The following is a 15,597-nucleotide window of genomic DNA, read 5'->3' on the forward strand; positions in this document are numbered from 1 at the left end:
TGAGAAGTAATTTATGCAGTTTTTTTTCCATCCCTCATTATTTTTGAATTAATGTAACTTTAAGTTTCCAACATCTCCTGGGCATTTTTTTTTGTATTTTTGTTATATGCAAACACAAAAAGTAAGACCAGAAGTTCTCACCTTGGCCCCTAACTGTACGTTTTTCTGCTACCATTAATTAGACTGGACAGACCATTCTGGAGTTTCCACCCTTGAATAATTTTATTTTTTTGGCCTGTTGGTTTCACTGAAGAGTTCCAATGCCACATGGCCCAAATTCTGTTTAAATTCAAGACTTTCCACATGACTAAGAAAACAGTCCTGGTGGAAACATTGCTGTAATGTATTTCTGTCCTCCCTCAGCCCTCATTTGCAGTCCGATGACATGATGGTGAATCACCGTGCAGAGTCTAGTCTGTCTCCGTGTCCCCTCGGACATGCCATCACATAATAACCTTGGTTCCCCTTGTTTCCACGGCTGCCACACACCGACGGTACGGTGGAAGCCAGATGGTCCTCTGTTTGCATTCTACTTTCATCTGTCCAGCAGAGAATAAAACATAGAAAGAGAATATCACCAATTGCTTTTAAAAAAAGATCTTCTGCTAATTGTTTTTTTTGCCCTAAATATGCAAGTGCACATCATAAATCAACATATAGTCTACAATAATGACTGTTCGTGTGTCACTGTCTGCTCAATATATCTTTATTTCTCATAGATCCAGTCAAACACAACAACCTGGTACCATGGCAAAACGTGAAATAGACACACCGGTCCACGACTGCAAAATGTGAAACAGCCACGCTTTGGCCTCTCCAGGCATCACAGTTTCACGTTTTCCTGTAGTGGATGAACCTACTGCATATACTCACAAACTCTGAGGAAAACCACATGGTTAGGGTTTGTGATAAAGAACATGGTTGGGGTTACAAAAACCAACCCAAGAACAACATTGTCACCTCCTGGATTCAAATGTCTGCCTCTTCCATGTCAGTTTTTGATTCATGGCACCAGGCCACCCCTCCTGCCTCCTACAGCTGAAAAATGGCCCCTGTACTTAGTCACATGATTCTTTCTTACGTTACTTTTAAATGTATGTAAGTTTCGCGTTTACAAAACGTGAAACTGTCACCCCTAGAGAGGCCAAAGCGTGGCTATCTCACGTTTTGCTGTAGTTAACCGGCGTGTCTATTTCACATTTTTGCTGTGATACTGGGTTGAGTGCAAGTATGTATAATGCAGTAGAAGTATGTGTCTGTATACTGCTTCATATATTAAGGGACATTTCTATTTGCCTGCTCCATATGTGTGTGTCCTATCATGCATTACTGTGCACAGGAACAGCTTGCACCATATGTTTATGTGTTAAAGGGATTATATTTTGCAGGGCAGAGTTAAGCCATCTTTAAGTACTGGAGAGTCTAATAAGATTTTGGCTGTTTACCAACAAGCAACTGAGGTGGGGAGAAATATGTTACGGTATAACAGCTCTCACCCTGCATGACAATGAAGTTTATAAAAAAAAAAAAAAAAAAAATTGCAATTATAAAACCCCCAAACAGCTGACTCTCAGTTTGGCCATTTGTATTGTTTAATTTGCCAGACAGATTTCACCAGTGTAAGGTAATATAAATCATTACACTAGATGCTACAATCTTCACACTTGCTGTATATTTAGAAATGTTATCTTAGTAAAAAAATAAAATGTCAGTACAATATATCTTTTCCCTTCATAAAACTGGTGGCTGCCTTATCTCTGCCTGAAACTTATACATTACCCACCTTGACTCTGCAATACGCATTCATCATACTGTGAACCAATTATATGCTCCTGTCGCTGTGTGTGTGAAAACTAAAATGTTGTCCTCACTTGAAACAAAAGTTTGTCCTGTACTTTAGGGCTACGATAATCAAATCATACATACCCTGATTGAAACCAATTTAAACCAATATTTGACCCAAAAACATAGTGGATGTTATAGGTTCCTTTACAAGTTTAGTGTGCTTCAGGAGACGTGAGGTTTTTATCTGACATCACAATGATGTAACATGCTACAGCATCGACGCTGTGATTTAACTGAGCAGCAGAGTATATGGATTCCTACTGAGACAGCATGACCTCAATTACCCTTTAATCTGCTGTCTGACCTGTGTTTGTTTGTCTGTTTCTTCAGTGTTTTTGTTCATGTGTGTTTGTGCAGACATGTTTTTCTGGCCTTTAAAGGAAAAATATTACAGACCAACAACCTTTTTTTTAAGCTTTAGAATTTCTCCCTTATGATTTCTATAATATCAATATCATTTCAGTATCATCTGAGCAGCCTGCATTCCTGACCTTTACTATAACTGTTTGTACTATTTGTGAATTGTGAGCAGAAGCCTATTGTCTTTTGCACTAACTCATTTTGAGGCCAGCTACATGCCTAAAATATATGTGCATAAAATAAAAACGGTTTAGAGCCTGTAGCCATGCAAGCAGCTCTGTGATGCATCATCACAATATTTACAGCGTTCACTTTCTTCGTCAAGCCCTCTTCCACACTACATTTACTAAAAGCACTTAACACAAAGTACAACACATGCTGGCCTCAGCTTAAAAACTGCACTCCAACTGGCCCAAGTCCAAAAAAACAATAATTGTATTACAGAGAACAGCTATTATATAAGCATATTATATTACACTGATGCATTTTAATTGTTTTGAAATAAAATTAGCCAAAGCTTCCCCACATATTGTAACGTAACGTCACGTCTGGCATGGCATAATGCTAACATTAGCTTGATCCATTGGGATTTGAACTCATTAACTCCTCTTTGTCCATTTTATCAAGTTGAATGAGAGGAATTTTGAAATAGACAGTCCAACAAAAAAAACAATCAAGTGACAGTGCTGGACTTGACTGGTCGGCAGCTGAGCCCTCAGCAAGAGATGTGAATGTATTTTGATTTTGAAACAGGAGTCTTATGTTGTTGCTATTTAGCCCTTCTGAAGCTATTGCACAATTAGATTAGTGGATTTTATTTAACGACAAATCATAGTTGGTATCTGCAATGCAAAGTGGTGCTTCAGAGATTTAGTTTTGCGCATAGTATTGCATGATCTGAAAGTTTGGGAACCTCTTTCCTAAATGATTATAGTTTCTATTTACACTCGCATCCTCAGAGTCGAGTCACCAGCGGGGCTGAAAACCCAACTGCGAGTTGTCTGTGTGTCCTGGAAGTGTCTGTGTAATGTGCACGGACATTTACATGTTTGTGTGTTTTATTTAGGAGCTGTTAGTGGAGCTCGGCTGGGCGAGCAAAGCCAGAGGAAAGGGGGAGGAAGAGGAAGAGGAGGGCGGGAGCGCGCAGACAGATGGAGGCAGCGGAGACGATTGTGACGATGAAGATGGTTGCGAAGCATCTGGTGAGCAGAGCGGTGAGTCACACGGCGCACACAAACACACGCGGAAGGAGAGGAACCAATATTAACAAACATACACCCACATGAGTCGATGCACACTTTCAAGCTTGTCAGTTGCTTGTGCAAATTTCCGCTTCCTGTACAACACACACATGCAGTGGATCACACACTCATCATAAATAAGAACACACAGAAATTGTGCTCATTGGCATGGTGGAAATTTTTTTAAATGCTGCAGCCTCCTCATATCTTGTGCCAGCAGGGAAATGCCCAAAGGGAGGGATAGTACTGAGAGATGGATTCAACTGTCCTCCCTCTGTCTCTCTCCTCCTCTCTCACTTTTTCCATCTCCCTTTCTGCTGGTCTGTGCAGTTTGTTTCCCTATATATGTTTCCCGGTATAAAGGACGCTCACAACCAGGTCACCCCAAAAAAACAGAAATGGAAAAATAAACTGTGATTATTCATTTATCTCTTGACTTATTCATCGTGCTTGTGCTTATACATTATACATGGGTGTCACAGGGAAAATCTGGGGACCCCTCCGAGCCTTGAGGCAATCCTACAGGGTGAAGGTAGTTAAAATTTGCTATAATTTAAAATGCTGATGAGAAAATGTTTCCCGATGTTGAGGTTGCAATGGTGTCTGTCCTTGACCTGAAAAACGTTTTAAGGGCCCAGTGTTAAATATGTGTGTCGTAGATTTCCTTGTTTGGATCTCTGTGGGGTAAAGAGGGGATTCAGCTAAAACAAAAAACAAAAACTGCTTTTAAGCTGCACTGCTCTTTCCAATCAGAGCGATGTGTTTTGAAGTGTTGTGCTTGTCCTTGGATTGTCAAATGTTCTGTTCTCCTGGTCATTAGGAGGAAAAATCAGCTGGTTCTGGGGAAGAGGGAACATTGCTCAACAAAACAGCTTCGGGCCAGGCAGCATTCTGACTTTTGAAAGGGGCAGACATATAAATGGTTGTTTCTAAAGTTTTCTTACAAGTCATAAAGCACCTATAAGCACAATTGGGTTTAAATCTTACCTGCTTCTCTTAAAATTACAAAATCTTTGACTAAATAAAGCAACAATCAAAGTTAAAAAGTTATCTGAAAGACAGTGTTAATCATATATTTATATATGACCTCATGGTCTACAAGAAGAAACTTGATCAGAAAATAGGCTCAAATGAGCCTTATTAGACTTAACAGCTCATTTACAGTGATTATATTGCAAACATTACCAACTTTCTTTCAAAAAAATCTGCGCTCACTCTCTAACAGGAGCAAACGGGTATTTTGTTGAATATCCTGTAGGACAAGCAATCCTCGAAGGCTGCTGACACAGTGCAGCTTTGCCGTCACCTGTACGCTGTGGAACGCTTTACTGTCCAAGTCTATCTTTTGCTGGAAAAACACATACGTTGATTAACTGATCAACATATGAGAAGACCCCTGCCACCTTTATGATGACGCAACTTTCCATGACACCCAAGTGGCTTGTGAATGGAGTCACTGGACAATGCTTTTTAGGTCACGTCAATAAAGTCTTAACAATGACATTTAACTGTGTTTTCTGTAGTTCTATTAGGATGGAAACTGTCCTACCGAATAGAACAGAAGTTATATTGTTGGAGGTCAAGATGCGCCTGCTTCAGGAGATTGATTGTCATAATTGAATAGACTTCTTCTGCATTACCACCTTGTTACCCGTCATCGAAGTCCGTGACACCCTCATGGTCACAAAACCCTGGTGATGTCATCTCTGTCCCCGGAGGGTACATCAGGGTCAAAGGTCATTGTTACATTCATTATCCCGGAACAGTCCTTGTCGTGAGTGTGTATCCTTACAGTGCTGTCAAACACGAGTGCAGCTTGCTGCTCCTGTATGATACTTTACTGTCGGTCAGTGATTTCCAACAACTGGGCTGCAGACCCAAGTGGGGCTATCGGATATTTGCTACTGCGTTGAGAAATAAAGTATTGGATTATTTTATAATTTAGCTATAATAATTATCTTGAACATGCCTGTCTGTGCTCCATCATTCCTTTCAAAGCACTAGTAAAAAGATAGTCATTTTAATAGGTCATAAGTACAATATATGAGTTAATTAGATGTGTTAAGTTCTGTTTCTAAATGAGTCCCGACAATGTTTTTTTGTGTTAAGGCTGTGTTTATAAAATATGCCTTAATATGAGAGAAGCCCTCATATTTTGCGACCCTGGCAAGAAGCAGAACTAGATAAATCCCATTTTAAAGTTATTAAGGCAAATTAATTCAAAGGGGGCAAATAATGTGGTGTGGGGAGAGCAGGCAGGACATGCTTTACAGTAAAGAAAAACAAGGAAATCGGAATTTATACCAGTGGACCTTTAATGGATTCAAACACTGTTAACATGGTAGTTGTGAATAGAAGGCTATGTTTCCAATGACACCTCTCCACACCATGTTTATGTTTAATTGTCTGTCTTATACTGCATCACCAACTTATTTAACATCTCTAAAAGTGAGGTATTTGTTGGTCAATCTGTCATATCCATTCCTCTAACCTTGATGTGTCACATCTGTGGAAACTCACACGTCCCACTGGGCCTGAAACTGGTACATTTTATTTACAGAGAAAATTGTTGGTTATGATTTACTGAGCCGGTGGTGGCGTGTTCAGATCATGTCTCAAGCCACAATGAATTCCTGGAGACAGAAACACAATAAAAAGCGGCAAAGGGGGATTTTCTACATTTCCCTCTGCTCGTCAGCATCTCTATGCATATAAACAAGCCTCACATGCACTGAGGCTGACAGAGGATCCACTAGACCTCACAAATCAGAGAGATAGGCTGGAACAAGTCATTTATATTTTGCTTATTTTTTACTTTTTATGCCTATTCTGCGCATTAAATCAGTAGTTCTTAGTTGATGTATGAACAAAATGCTATCAAATGAATAAATGCAGGCCACTCTGTTTTTTTTTATAGATCTGCCACTAAATCTTTGCTCTCTGGCTGTTTCTCTTTAAAATTCTGCCTACAAACCATTTCTCTAAATCCAAATCACTGAAATGTGGAGCTTATTATTTCACAGGAGAGGCGTAGAGGAGCATATAAAAAAAAAAAAAAAAAAAAAAAAAAAAAGCTGTGCTTGCGTGAGAAAGCACAGTGTTTGCGAGTGTGTGGATGGGCATTCATAAATTAATCTTTCCGGCCTCTCGTTTGTGCATATGTGCCCAACATGTGCTTCATGTGTAAGACTTAAGTGTGCTTGTGTTTATGCAGACGATACATCTGTGTCTCTAGTGTCTTCCAGCATGTTTTATGGATACCAATTCTCTGTCTGACCGACTGAAACGGATCCAGTACTGTCTTGCATTTTATATCATCATGTCTTTCTCAATATAAGCCTGCTGTTTTCTTTACACCAACCACAAGATTGAGCTTAAGTTCTCTCTCTTTCCGCCCCTGTCCTGCAAATATTAACAGGGATGAGTAAAATGAAGACTATGGTCATGTTTTTTCAGGGCTTTATTGAATACTTAGAGAGGGTCCACAGAGAGAAGGGAGGTGTGGTGCCTGGCGATATAAGCCAGGAGCAGAAATCAAACCCCAAAACGCTATGCCATGTGTTTTATTTATGTGGGCCATTTAACGGTGAGAAGTTATTTTAGTCATGTTGATGCAGTAAACCCACGCTATTATTATTTGATTTAGGTCCATTTTCCACATCAAAGCGAGTTGATCTCAGCCCAGAGAGGGAGAATCACTTGGCAAACATTGTTCGCCGATCAAAAACAAAGAGAAAAAGCCGGGCATCCCAACATAAGAGCAGTGAAAAGCAGTGAGCTCACGTTAGTGCTGTTTGTCTTGCTTTATTTTCTAACGAAAGAGACAGTGAAGTCCAGCCAGAAAAGACGATACTGTAGTTTATTCTCAGACATTGTTGTCATCTGTTTTTGAATTATTGTTTTACTGAAGGAGCTACGTTCAGAAGCAATCAAGATGTTGCAAATAGAGACACTGATATATGCCTCTTGTCTTCCAAAGGCTGATGCTACTGTATGCTGAAGTTGCTATGGAGCTCGATACATCAGCAGTCAAATATACTTTTCATGCTTGATAGCTATTTATTAGCATCACTTTTGTATTTTTTTTTTAAGGGGAATATTTTTGTTCTGCTTTTGACTGTTCTTCTTTCTCCGTTTAGTAATTTCTTGCCCTCCCTTTTGCTGGAATTCACTGAGATTAAACTTATTGATTTTCCCTCCTCAAATGAGTGCAATCCCTTCTTCAACTGCACCTCTCTCCGATCTCTCGGTCTCCCCAGACATATCCTGGTCCTATAACGTCAATAATGTAAATGTAATCACAGCTTCTCTTCTCTTCTCTTCTCTTCTCTTCTCTTCTCTTCTCTTCTCTTCTCTTCTCTTCTCTTCTCTTCTCTTCTCTTCTCTTCTCTTCTCTTCTCTTCTCTTCTCTTCTCTTCTCTTCTCTTCTCTTCTCTTCTCTTCTCTTCTCTTCTCTTCTCTTCTCTTCTCTTCTCTTCTCTTCAAGAAATTAAAATGCCGCGTCGCCATAATTGTCATACAGTAATGTGGTGGTTGATGCAGAGGTGGTGGGTATCATAACCTCCAGGTATCCATGAGTCACATTATCACCACTAATAACAGTTTGGAAAGCCCCAAACATTTTCCCTTAAAACCACCATGAGGCTGGCTTCTCTTCTGCTCCATAGTTGGTGATATATTCAGCAACTCTTTGTATCTTTACCAAGAACAAGAGGTATTTCTGTGTTAGTGTGTATGTGAGAGCATGTGTACTCGCAAGGGGCACTCAATCCCCGTAACCATGGTTACCAGGTGGTCTGTCCTCCCATGGGTCCCTATTTGATGACAGTGAAGAAAGAGGAAGAGACTAAAAAGGGGGGAAGAGATGCAGAGATAGAGAGAAGGAGGAGGTGTGGAGGATTTCGTGCCATCTCTCTCTTGGCCTGCTAACAGGATGGGTTTGTGAATACTGCTTTCTATACGATCGTGTGTCCTCTTTCGTGGTAAAATATCTCATAAACGCTCGGTTTAATTTACAGTTAAAATGCTGTCAGTATTCGGTTCTTACGATAAACTGGCAATGAATAATAGACACACAGCAGGATATTGTACGCTGCAGAACCATTTTGTGTTTATTGTCTTGCTACCATGGATCTTCCTCCTTCATCATCTCTGCCTTGCTCTGCTGGCCTCTTCCCCCACTTCCCTCGGGCCAGATTCGCAAAGCCTTTAGAATCTATTTCATCTTAAAGGGAAAGCCCAGTGTTTTCTGCTGCCTAAAAAGGTTGCCCCGTCTGCCTGAGGACAGTTTGATCTGCATTCGTAAGCATCCACTGCTGTCTAAAGGGAGCCAGGAGGAACAATAAAAAGTCTGGCCAGGCTTCTAATCTCCGCTGGTGACTATAAAAGTTCCCAGAGCAAGCCTTCAGATCGGATTGATCAATGCTATAAAATGAAACTGCTTTCTTTGTACATGCGTACGCCGGAGAACATTAGGGTGTAAAACATGAAATGAATTCTGAGTATCCTCCTGATTCAGCAGTTTCAACCTGGAAATCCAGACCGAAGCATTTTTCCCTCCATCATGCTTTATTTTCACATGTAGTCAACAGACTGCTGTAACAACAGCAGAGCTTATGTACCGCTAATTAGGGAAATAGATGCACGATGCAAAGTCTCCAACCTGCTCCCCCTTACTTTGTTGTATGAGTATCACATTTTTTTTGTTTGGAAATCATATCACCAATGAAGATAATCCAAGCAGCAGTTATGTTTCCTCCAGCTTTAACTGCTATTTTTTTTTTCATCTCTCTCATCTTGGTTTTATTTTGTTTATGTTGCTCAGGTCTCACAGCTTGAGGTATATTAGCTTTCAATAGTACACGCACATACGCACATAGACACAGCGAGAAAATCAGGAGCATATATACAGGAGAGGATGATGGGGGGGACAGTGGGTGCAGAGAGAAAGAGAATCAATCATCAATCACGCTCACCTGCTGCGTGTGTGTGTGTGTGTGTGTGTGTGTGTGTGTGTGTGTGTGTGTGTGTGTGTGTGTGTGTGTGTGTGTGTGTGTGTGTGTGTGTGTGTGTGTGTGTGTGTGTGTGTGTGTTCAGTATGTGGCCATGTTTAAAAAGCAGTAGAGTTAAATGATAGATCCTAAGGTATAGAGATGCGGCTCATTAAAGAATTATACATTCACTTTGCTCTCTCTCTCTCTCAGTCAAAGACAATAACGCCTCCGTTTTGTTCAACATGCCCAGAGAGAGATGAAAGAGGTTAACTTTACATGAGATGCTGCATATTGCACAATATCTCCTGAATAGCTCTGTGCATGGTTGACTCCTTGAACTCAAGCTATGAACATACTCATTTCTTCGATCCAACATCTCCTGTATTGGTTATCATGTCCTGCTCACTGCCCATCTGCTTGTCTATCAACATGTCTGTTTGCCTTTTTTTCCCTGCTTGTCTGTCTTTGGTCTTGTTCAGACAACAAGCCCAGATTTTTTTTTTTTTTTTTTTTTTTTTTGTCGTATCCAGATTGGTGATCCGATCGATTTTTGAAAGTCTGGACAGCAAAAAAAAACACACGAAGTGCAATTCTTAAAGAATGTAATCCAAAACACATTTAGAGGTAGTTTGGCTACAGATTCTTCTCAGGCTCAGATCGATAATTCTTCCATCATTTGCAATGTGACAAACAATGACGACATCATTTTCAGAGAGCCAACGTGAGCAGAAACTACATCGCACCCACCGAATGTGGAAACATGACTGCACCACAGGCCTCTCAATGAAAGAAACACACCTCCAAAAACATGGCTTTTTTAGGCCTATTTTCTGATTGATAATACAATTATTTTCAGATGGATCACTAAAAAGCTAATAAGAAGGAGTGACTTCAGCTAACAACACCAAAATGACTTGTGGACAAAATTTATTGACTTTGTATTTCACAAGACAAGTTGAATTGAAATCTGTGGAGCTGTTTTTTTGGAGCCACACTCTAGAGGCACTTAGTGGTATTGCAGTTTATGGCACTTCTGCATGGGCCTAATTTTTCAGTCCCGGATTCTACTTGTACTTTTATATACAGTTTATGGTTGGAAAACCATGTTACCAGCATAGCTACGTGTATGTCGTTACCTCAGCAACCCCTGCAGATATGTTGGTGCATGTCTTGACACACCAAATCCGATCCGCTCACTTGCAGATAAGAGTGCGGGCAGTCTGTTCCCAAAGATCTGATCTGAGATACAAATCCGATTTGCCCTCAGCCTGAAAATAGTCTTTTTGTCAGACTCACTGCTTGTCCTTCACCTTAGTGAGTTTGTTAATGCAGATCTGATCAGACATCATCGTATTAGTCCCGCTCTCTGGCTGTTATTTCTATACTTGAGCTTTTGAAAGAAGCAGGCTGGTCTTGCTTTGTTACCTGCACCTCTCACAACACCCTCACGGGCTGGTGTTGATGTACACCTTTCAAAGAGTCATTATGCTTCCTCCATCCTTTCATCCACCTCCAATCACAGTCAGTCTTCAGCTCATTTTATTTTCTACTTGTTTCGTCCGAATGTTTTATGATTCCAATGGAGGCTACGATTAACCTCGGTAAGTGTGACCTTGGGAAGACGCTCCACTGCAAGTCAACGCATTAACAGCCATTGTAATTTATTTGAAAACAAGTGCTTGTCATTAACCTAGATATTACGTTTTTGTACTTGTTGTTAATTTAGGACCAGTCGAGAAGATGATGGAGATGCCGGCTAGATCATTTGACCAGGCCGTCGTCAGTTTTAATTCAGTTTTAACCAGTTGGTTAATTTGATTATAAAGTACTGGAAATCATTTTCTTCATGACAACACTTTAATAAGCAATATGTTGTGTTGTAATAAGCAGTAAAACAAAGTAATCAGATCTTTCAAAATATCTTATGTAGGGTAAATTGTATTTTTAAAGAGAATACATTAAATAGATTTATTGAAACTATACTTTCATATTTCAGTTTAACTGGGGAGGACAGTGGATACAGTGTCAGTGTCATGCCTCGGCATAAAAACTACCCGCATGTATGACCCAGGTTGGAGGAATATTAAATTATATCATATTTCAGTTTGGTGAGCAACCAAGCATTGATAAATCATTCATCACTAAGAACTAAGAAATGGTGGACATAAAGAAATCCTTAAAGAAACATATTACAATTCCATGCAGAGCAAATGAGATGTCTTGAGTCAGCTGGCTCAGGTCAGTCAGTTTCCTTTGGTTGAGACCGAAATGTTTTAACATCTATTGGGTGGATTGATACAACATTTTGTACAGACGTTTATGTCTCTCCAAACATGACTCCTTTCTTTGGTGATCCTCATGTAGTCACCAGCAGGTTGAAACTATCACACTTATTCTGTAAATATATCATCTCATATTTGATGGATTGTGGCCAAATTTGGTACAAATGTTCATAGTTCCCAAATGATGTGTCACAGTCACTTTGTTGAGTCTCCATCTTTTCCTTTAGCACCACCATGAGGTTGTAATTTGAGTTTTTGATTAAGTGATCTAAACTATTGGATGGATTACCATTACAACTGGGATGTATCTAACATGTCCCCCTCAGAACAAATTATTATCAGTTTAGTGGCCTCTTAACATTTCATCGAGGTCCATCATCAGGTAAAAATGTTAATTTGTCTGACACTGGTTTATGTCCTGCAGCACTGAGCCTCTGTTGTAATTTGTATTTTCTTGCGAGCTATAATGTTTATATGCTAATCTTAGCTAAACTCAGATGGGAAACGTGGGGAACATCCAACCTGATATCACGCCAATGCAGACAAAACAGCCATCAGTCCAATAGCTGATACTGTGTTAGTGTCATGTTTTGCCTCATTTAGGCACTTCTAGTAAGGGACCTTAAGTTTAGGCACCAAAAACCACATGGTTAGGTTCAGAAAAAAATCAGTCTTTGGGTTAAAATAAGTTATTTTACATAAGCAATGTTGCCTATGTCATATAAGTTGCTTAACATTCACACGTTACGTAAGTTAAATGTGTTATGCTGTGTACATAATTTCCTCATCTTTTTCGCCGACTTGAACACCGGCCGTCGCAGTGAAAGTCGCCCACCAGAGCAACACTACTCAGACCTTTTGTACACTCGCTTTTTGTACTTTACCACATGACCTCCGTCACATGACCTCTTCCTCCGACCCCGGTCATACGTGCGGGTAGTTTTTCCGCCTAGGCGTGACGCTGACACTGCATCCACTGTCCTCCCCTGTATCCTGTATTACACAGTGTAGGAGGCTGGAACACCAACCTGCTAAACATCAGCATGTTAGAATCGTTACTGTAAGCATGTTAGCATGCTGATATTTGCATGTAGCTCAAAGCACAATGCTGTGCCTCAGTTCAGCCTCATAGAGCCACAAGCGGGCTGTATATTAAAATCTGAATTAATCAGGTCTCTGAGTTTCTTACACTTTCTTTTTCAATTCAAGTCTGTGAGGTTTGTTCTCTGAGGAAAAACTTTTTCACATGAACGCCGTCAAAGTGAAAGCCACTCAGTGTTTTACGCATAGTCCTTTCAAAATTATTTATTTTGTAGCCTTGGAGCTGCTTAAAGTAATCATTTTTATCATTAAGTAGCTTCACTCCCACCCAGTACACTAACACTAAACTGCCAGCAAATAGCAAGGAAAATTACCCACCAGGGACACATGGACAATTTTAGTGTCTATAGTTTCTTATTACAAAGACGACATTTACCAAGCATGCCACTTTCATTTTACTCTTTTTTAAGTCAATGAATAACACTATGACAGTGTTGTCTGTTCAGTCTGTACAGTAGAGTCTGTTCAAAGGCTGCTGCAGGATATTAGAATCACGTTGCTTTCATTTCCTGCTTTAACATATTGTGTCCAGAAAAAAACACTATTATTATTGGTGTTTACATTTCTTATTAATGTTTGTTTACTATTAAGTTTGCAATACACAGCCTACTTCCTCTCTTTTTTTTTCTATCATTATATAATTTGATTCTGGTAAGTACTTGCTGAGGGCATAATCTGCAGCCACCTTCTATCATGCTCTTTCTGCTCTGTTGTGTGTGTGTGTGTGTGTGTGTGTGTGTGTGTGTGTGTGTGTGTGTGTGTGTGTGTGTGTGTGTGTGTGTGTGTGGGGTGCATATGTGTGTTTCCTCCCTGGGGAACTGAGGCTGAAGTAATGAAATGCTCATTACTGATTCAGCTGGAAATGCTTGGGATACATTTACACGCCTACACACACACACACACACACACACACACACACACACACACACACACACACACACACACACACACACACACACACACACACACACACACACACACACACACACCAGCTATCCAGACGGTTTTCAAGGTCACCCCGCATCATTTGCCCATATATGTGTGTGTGTGTGTGTGTGTGTGTGTGTGTGTGTGTGTGTGTGTGTGTGTGTGTGTGTGTGTGTGTGTGTGTGTGTGTGTGTGTGTGTGTGTGTGTGTGTGTGTGTGTGTGTGTGTGTGTGTGTGTGTCTGTTTGTGTGAATTAATTTCTGTTGTTTGCACAAACTAAGGAGTAACAAGACTGGGCATAATTGGTGTCTAAATTGACAGTTCTGTACAATACACCACAGGCGTCCTGATATCAGACACGACCATTAATGCACTGTTACATACACTCACGAACACAGTCACACTTCAAACACACAAACAGATTCACCTTTGCTGTCAGCTCACTTTTCAACTTGTACTCATCAGATCATGCTTCCCTGACAGCCTCTCAATCCACACGGACCAACACACACACACACACACACACACACACACACACACACACACACACACACACACACACACACACACACACACACACACACACACACACACACACACACACACACACACACACACTTTAGATCTAGGTTACCTTCAGTACAACTGTTACTTCTCTTTGTCTCACACATCCAAATGCATCCATTCAGGTCCTGCTGATCAAAGCATAGCTAACGTGTTTCTGTGACACACACTGTGTTTATGGACACACACATATGGCACATACTCAGTACTGACTGCTCCTGTTAGGAAGAAGCTGCGTCGTCAGTCGGGTTTTGTTTCAGATGGCCGACTGGAGGAATGCATGACGGAGAATTAAACACAGTTATGCTGATGTTTGGCGATTGGCTTTTCTGGGACGGATGCTTTGTTTGTTACAGATCCGGCAGGAATGCTGAAGTCTGAACATTACAAAGGATTGAAGAACCACAAATGCATATTATGATTTTGGTTGGATTTTGAGGTGGAATATTTTGTCCCTATAATAAGAAAACAGAAAAACACATCATTTATACATCACACATATATTTATTCAGCCTAATTAAAGAATAAAGAAAAATAACCAATTAAATAAAAAAACAACTTATTAAAATTTATATTAATTTTGTCAGTAGGTACACGGTGAACAATATATGATTTAAAAGCCAATCAGAGCTTCCAGCCTTAACATTAGGCATCAGAAAATATTCTTTGACCTTGAACAATTAGAAATGCAAACCAGCAAATACTGTCTGTGCATTTTGTAAAGTTTTTTTTTTTTTTTACTTTAAATACTTCTGTGGCCTGATTCGTGGTTGATTTCTTTTGTACAAGTGTTCTAATTTATTAGTGATTCTTTTTAGGCACACACATTATGATCCTCTTCCACATATTTAGATAGTTGTACCTAGCCAGGCCATCATTTTTAAAAGTTAGCCTTCTATGTAAATATTTCTGTAGGGCAGTGAAAAATATGCAGGCCCAGTGCCCTTTGACAATTTGCCTGGCTAGTTCTTGTAAAAATACTTCAGGCTTCAAGGCATCATGGGTATAATATTTAATTCCTCTGTCATGTGGTCAGCTGCATATATCGCCGGTGGGGTGGAAGGGAGTCAAGAAACAAGGAGTCAAGTCGGGGGTCTTTCAAACTGATGATTCGACTCTATGACTGAGAGGGAGCATCCCCTACCAGAAATAGGCATTGCAGTTTTCCTTTGCAAATTTCCCCCATTGCCTTTTAATTTTTTCGAACATTAGTCTCAGAAAACTGTTTGTTTAGTGTGTGTTAGGTCTGGGGACCCACATTTGTAAGCCCCAAGAACATTTTAG

The 15,597-nt window shown here is 40.1% G+C and overlaps 1 protein-coding gene across 3 annotated transcripts in view; it reads left to right on the forward strand.

The window, feature by feature from the left end:
- The window catches only part of LOC138624498 (glypican-5-like), a 50,966-nt gene that overhangs the window by 28,413 nt on the left and 6,956 nt on the right, over positions 1-15,597 (forward strand). For 2 of the 3 annotated variants that reach the window (XM_069704755.1, XM_069704757.1), the window contains exon 9: positions 3,272-3,419. In XM_069704755.1, coding sequence (XP_069560856.1) covers positions 3,272-3,419 — 148 coding nt within the window. The remainder of the gene's footprint in view (positions 1-3,271; positions 3,420-15,597) is intronic. The other variant, XM_069704756.1, reaches the window with a different exon arrangement.

This window comes from Brachyistius frenatus, unplaced genomic scaffold (assembly GCF_029030835.1).
Source record: "Brachyistius frenatus isolate BFR_SWC_R1_liver_20210118 unplaced genomic scaffold, ASM2903083v1 Contig_52, whole genome shotgun sequence".
Taxonomy (NCBI): domain Eukaryota; kingdom Metazoa; phylum Chordata; class Actinopteri; family Embiotocidae; genus Brachyistius; species Brachyistius frenatus.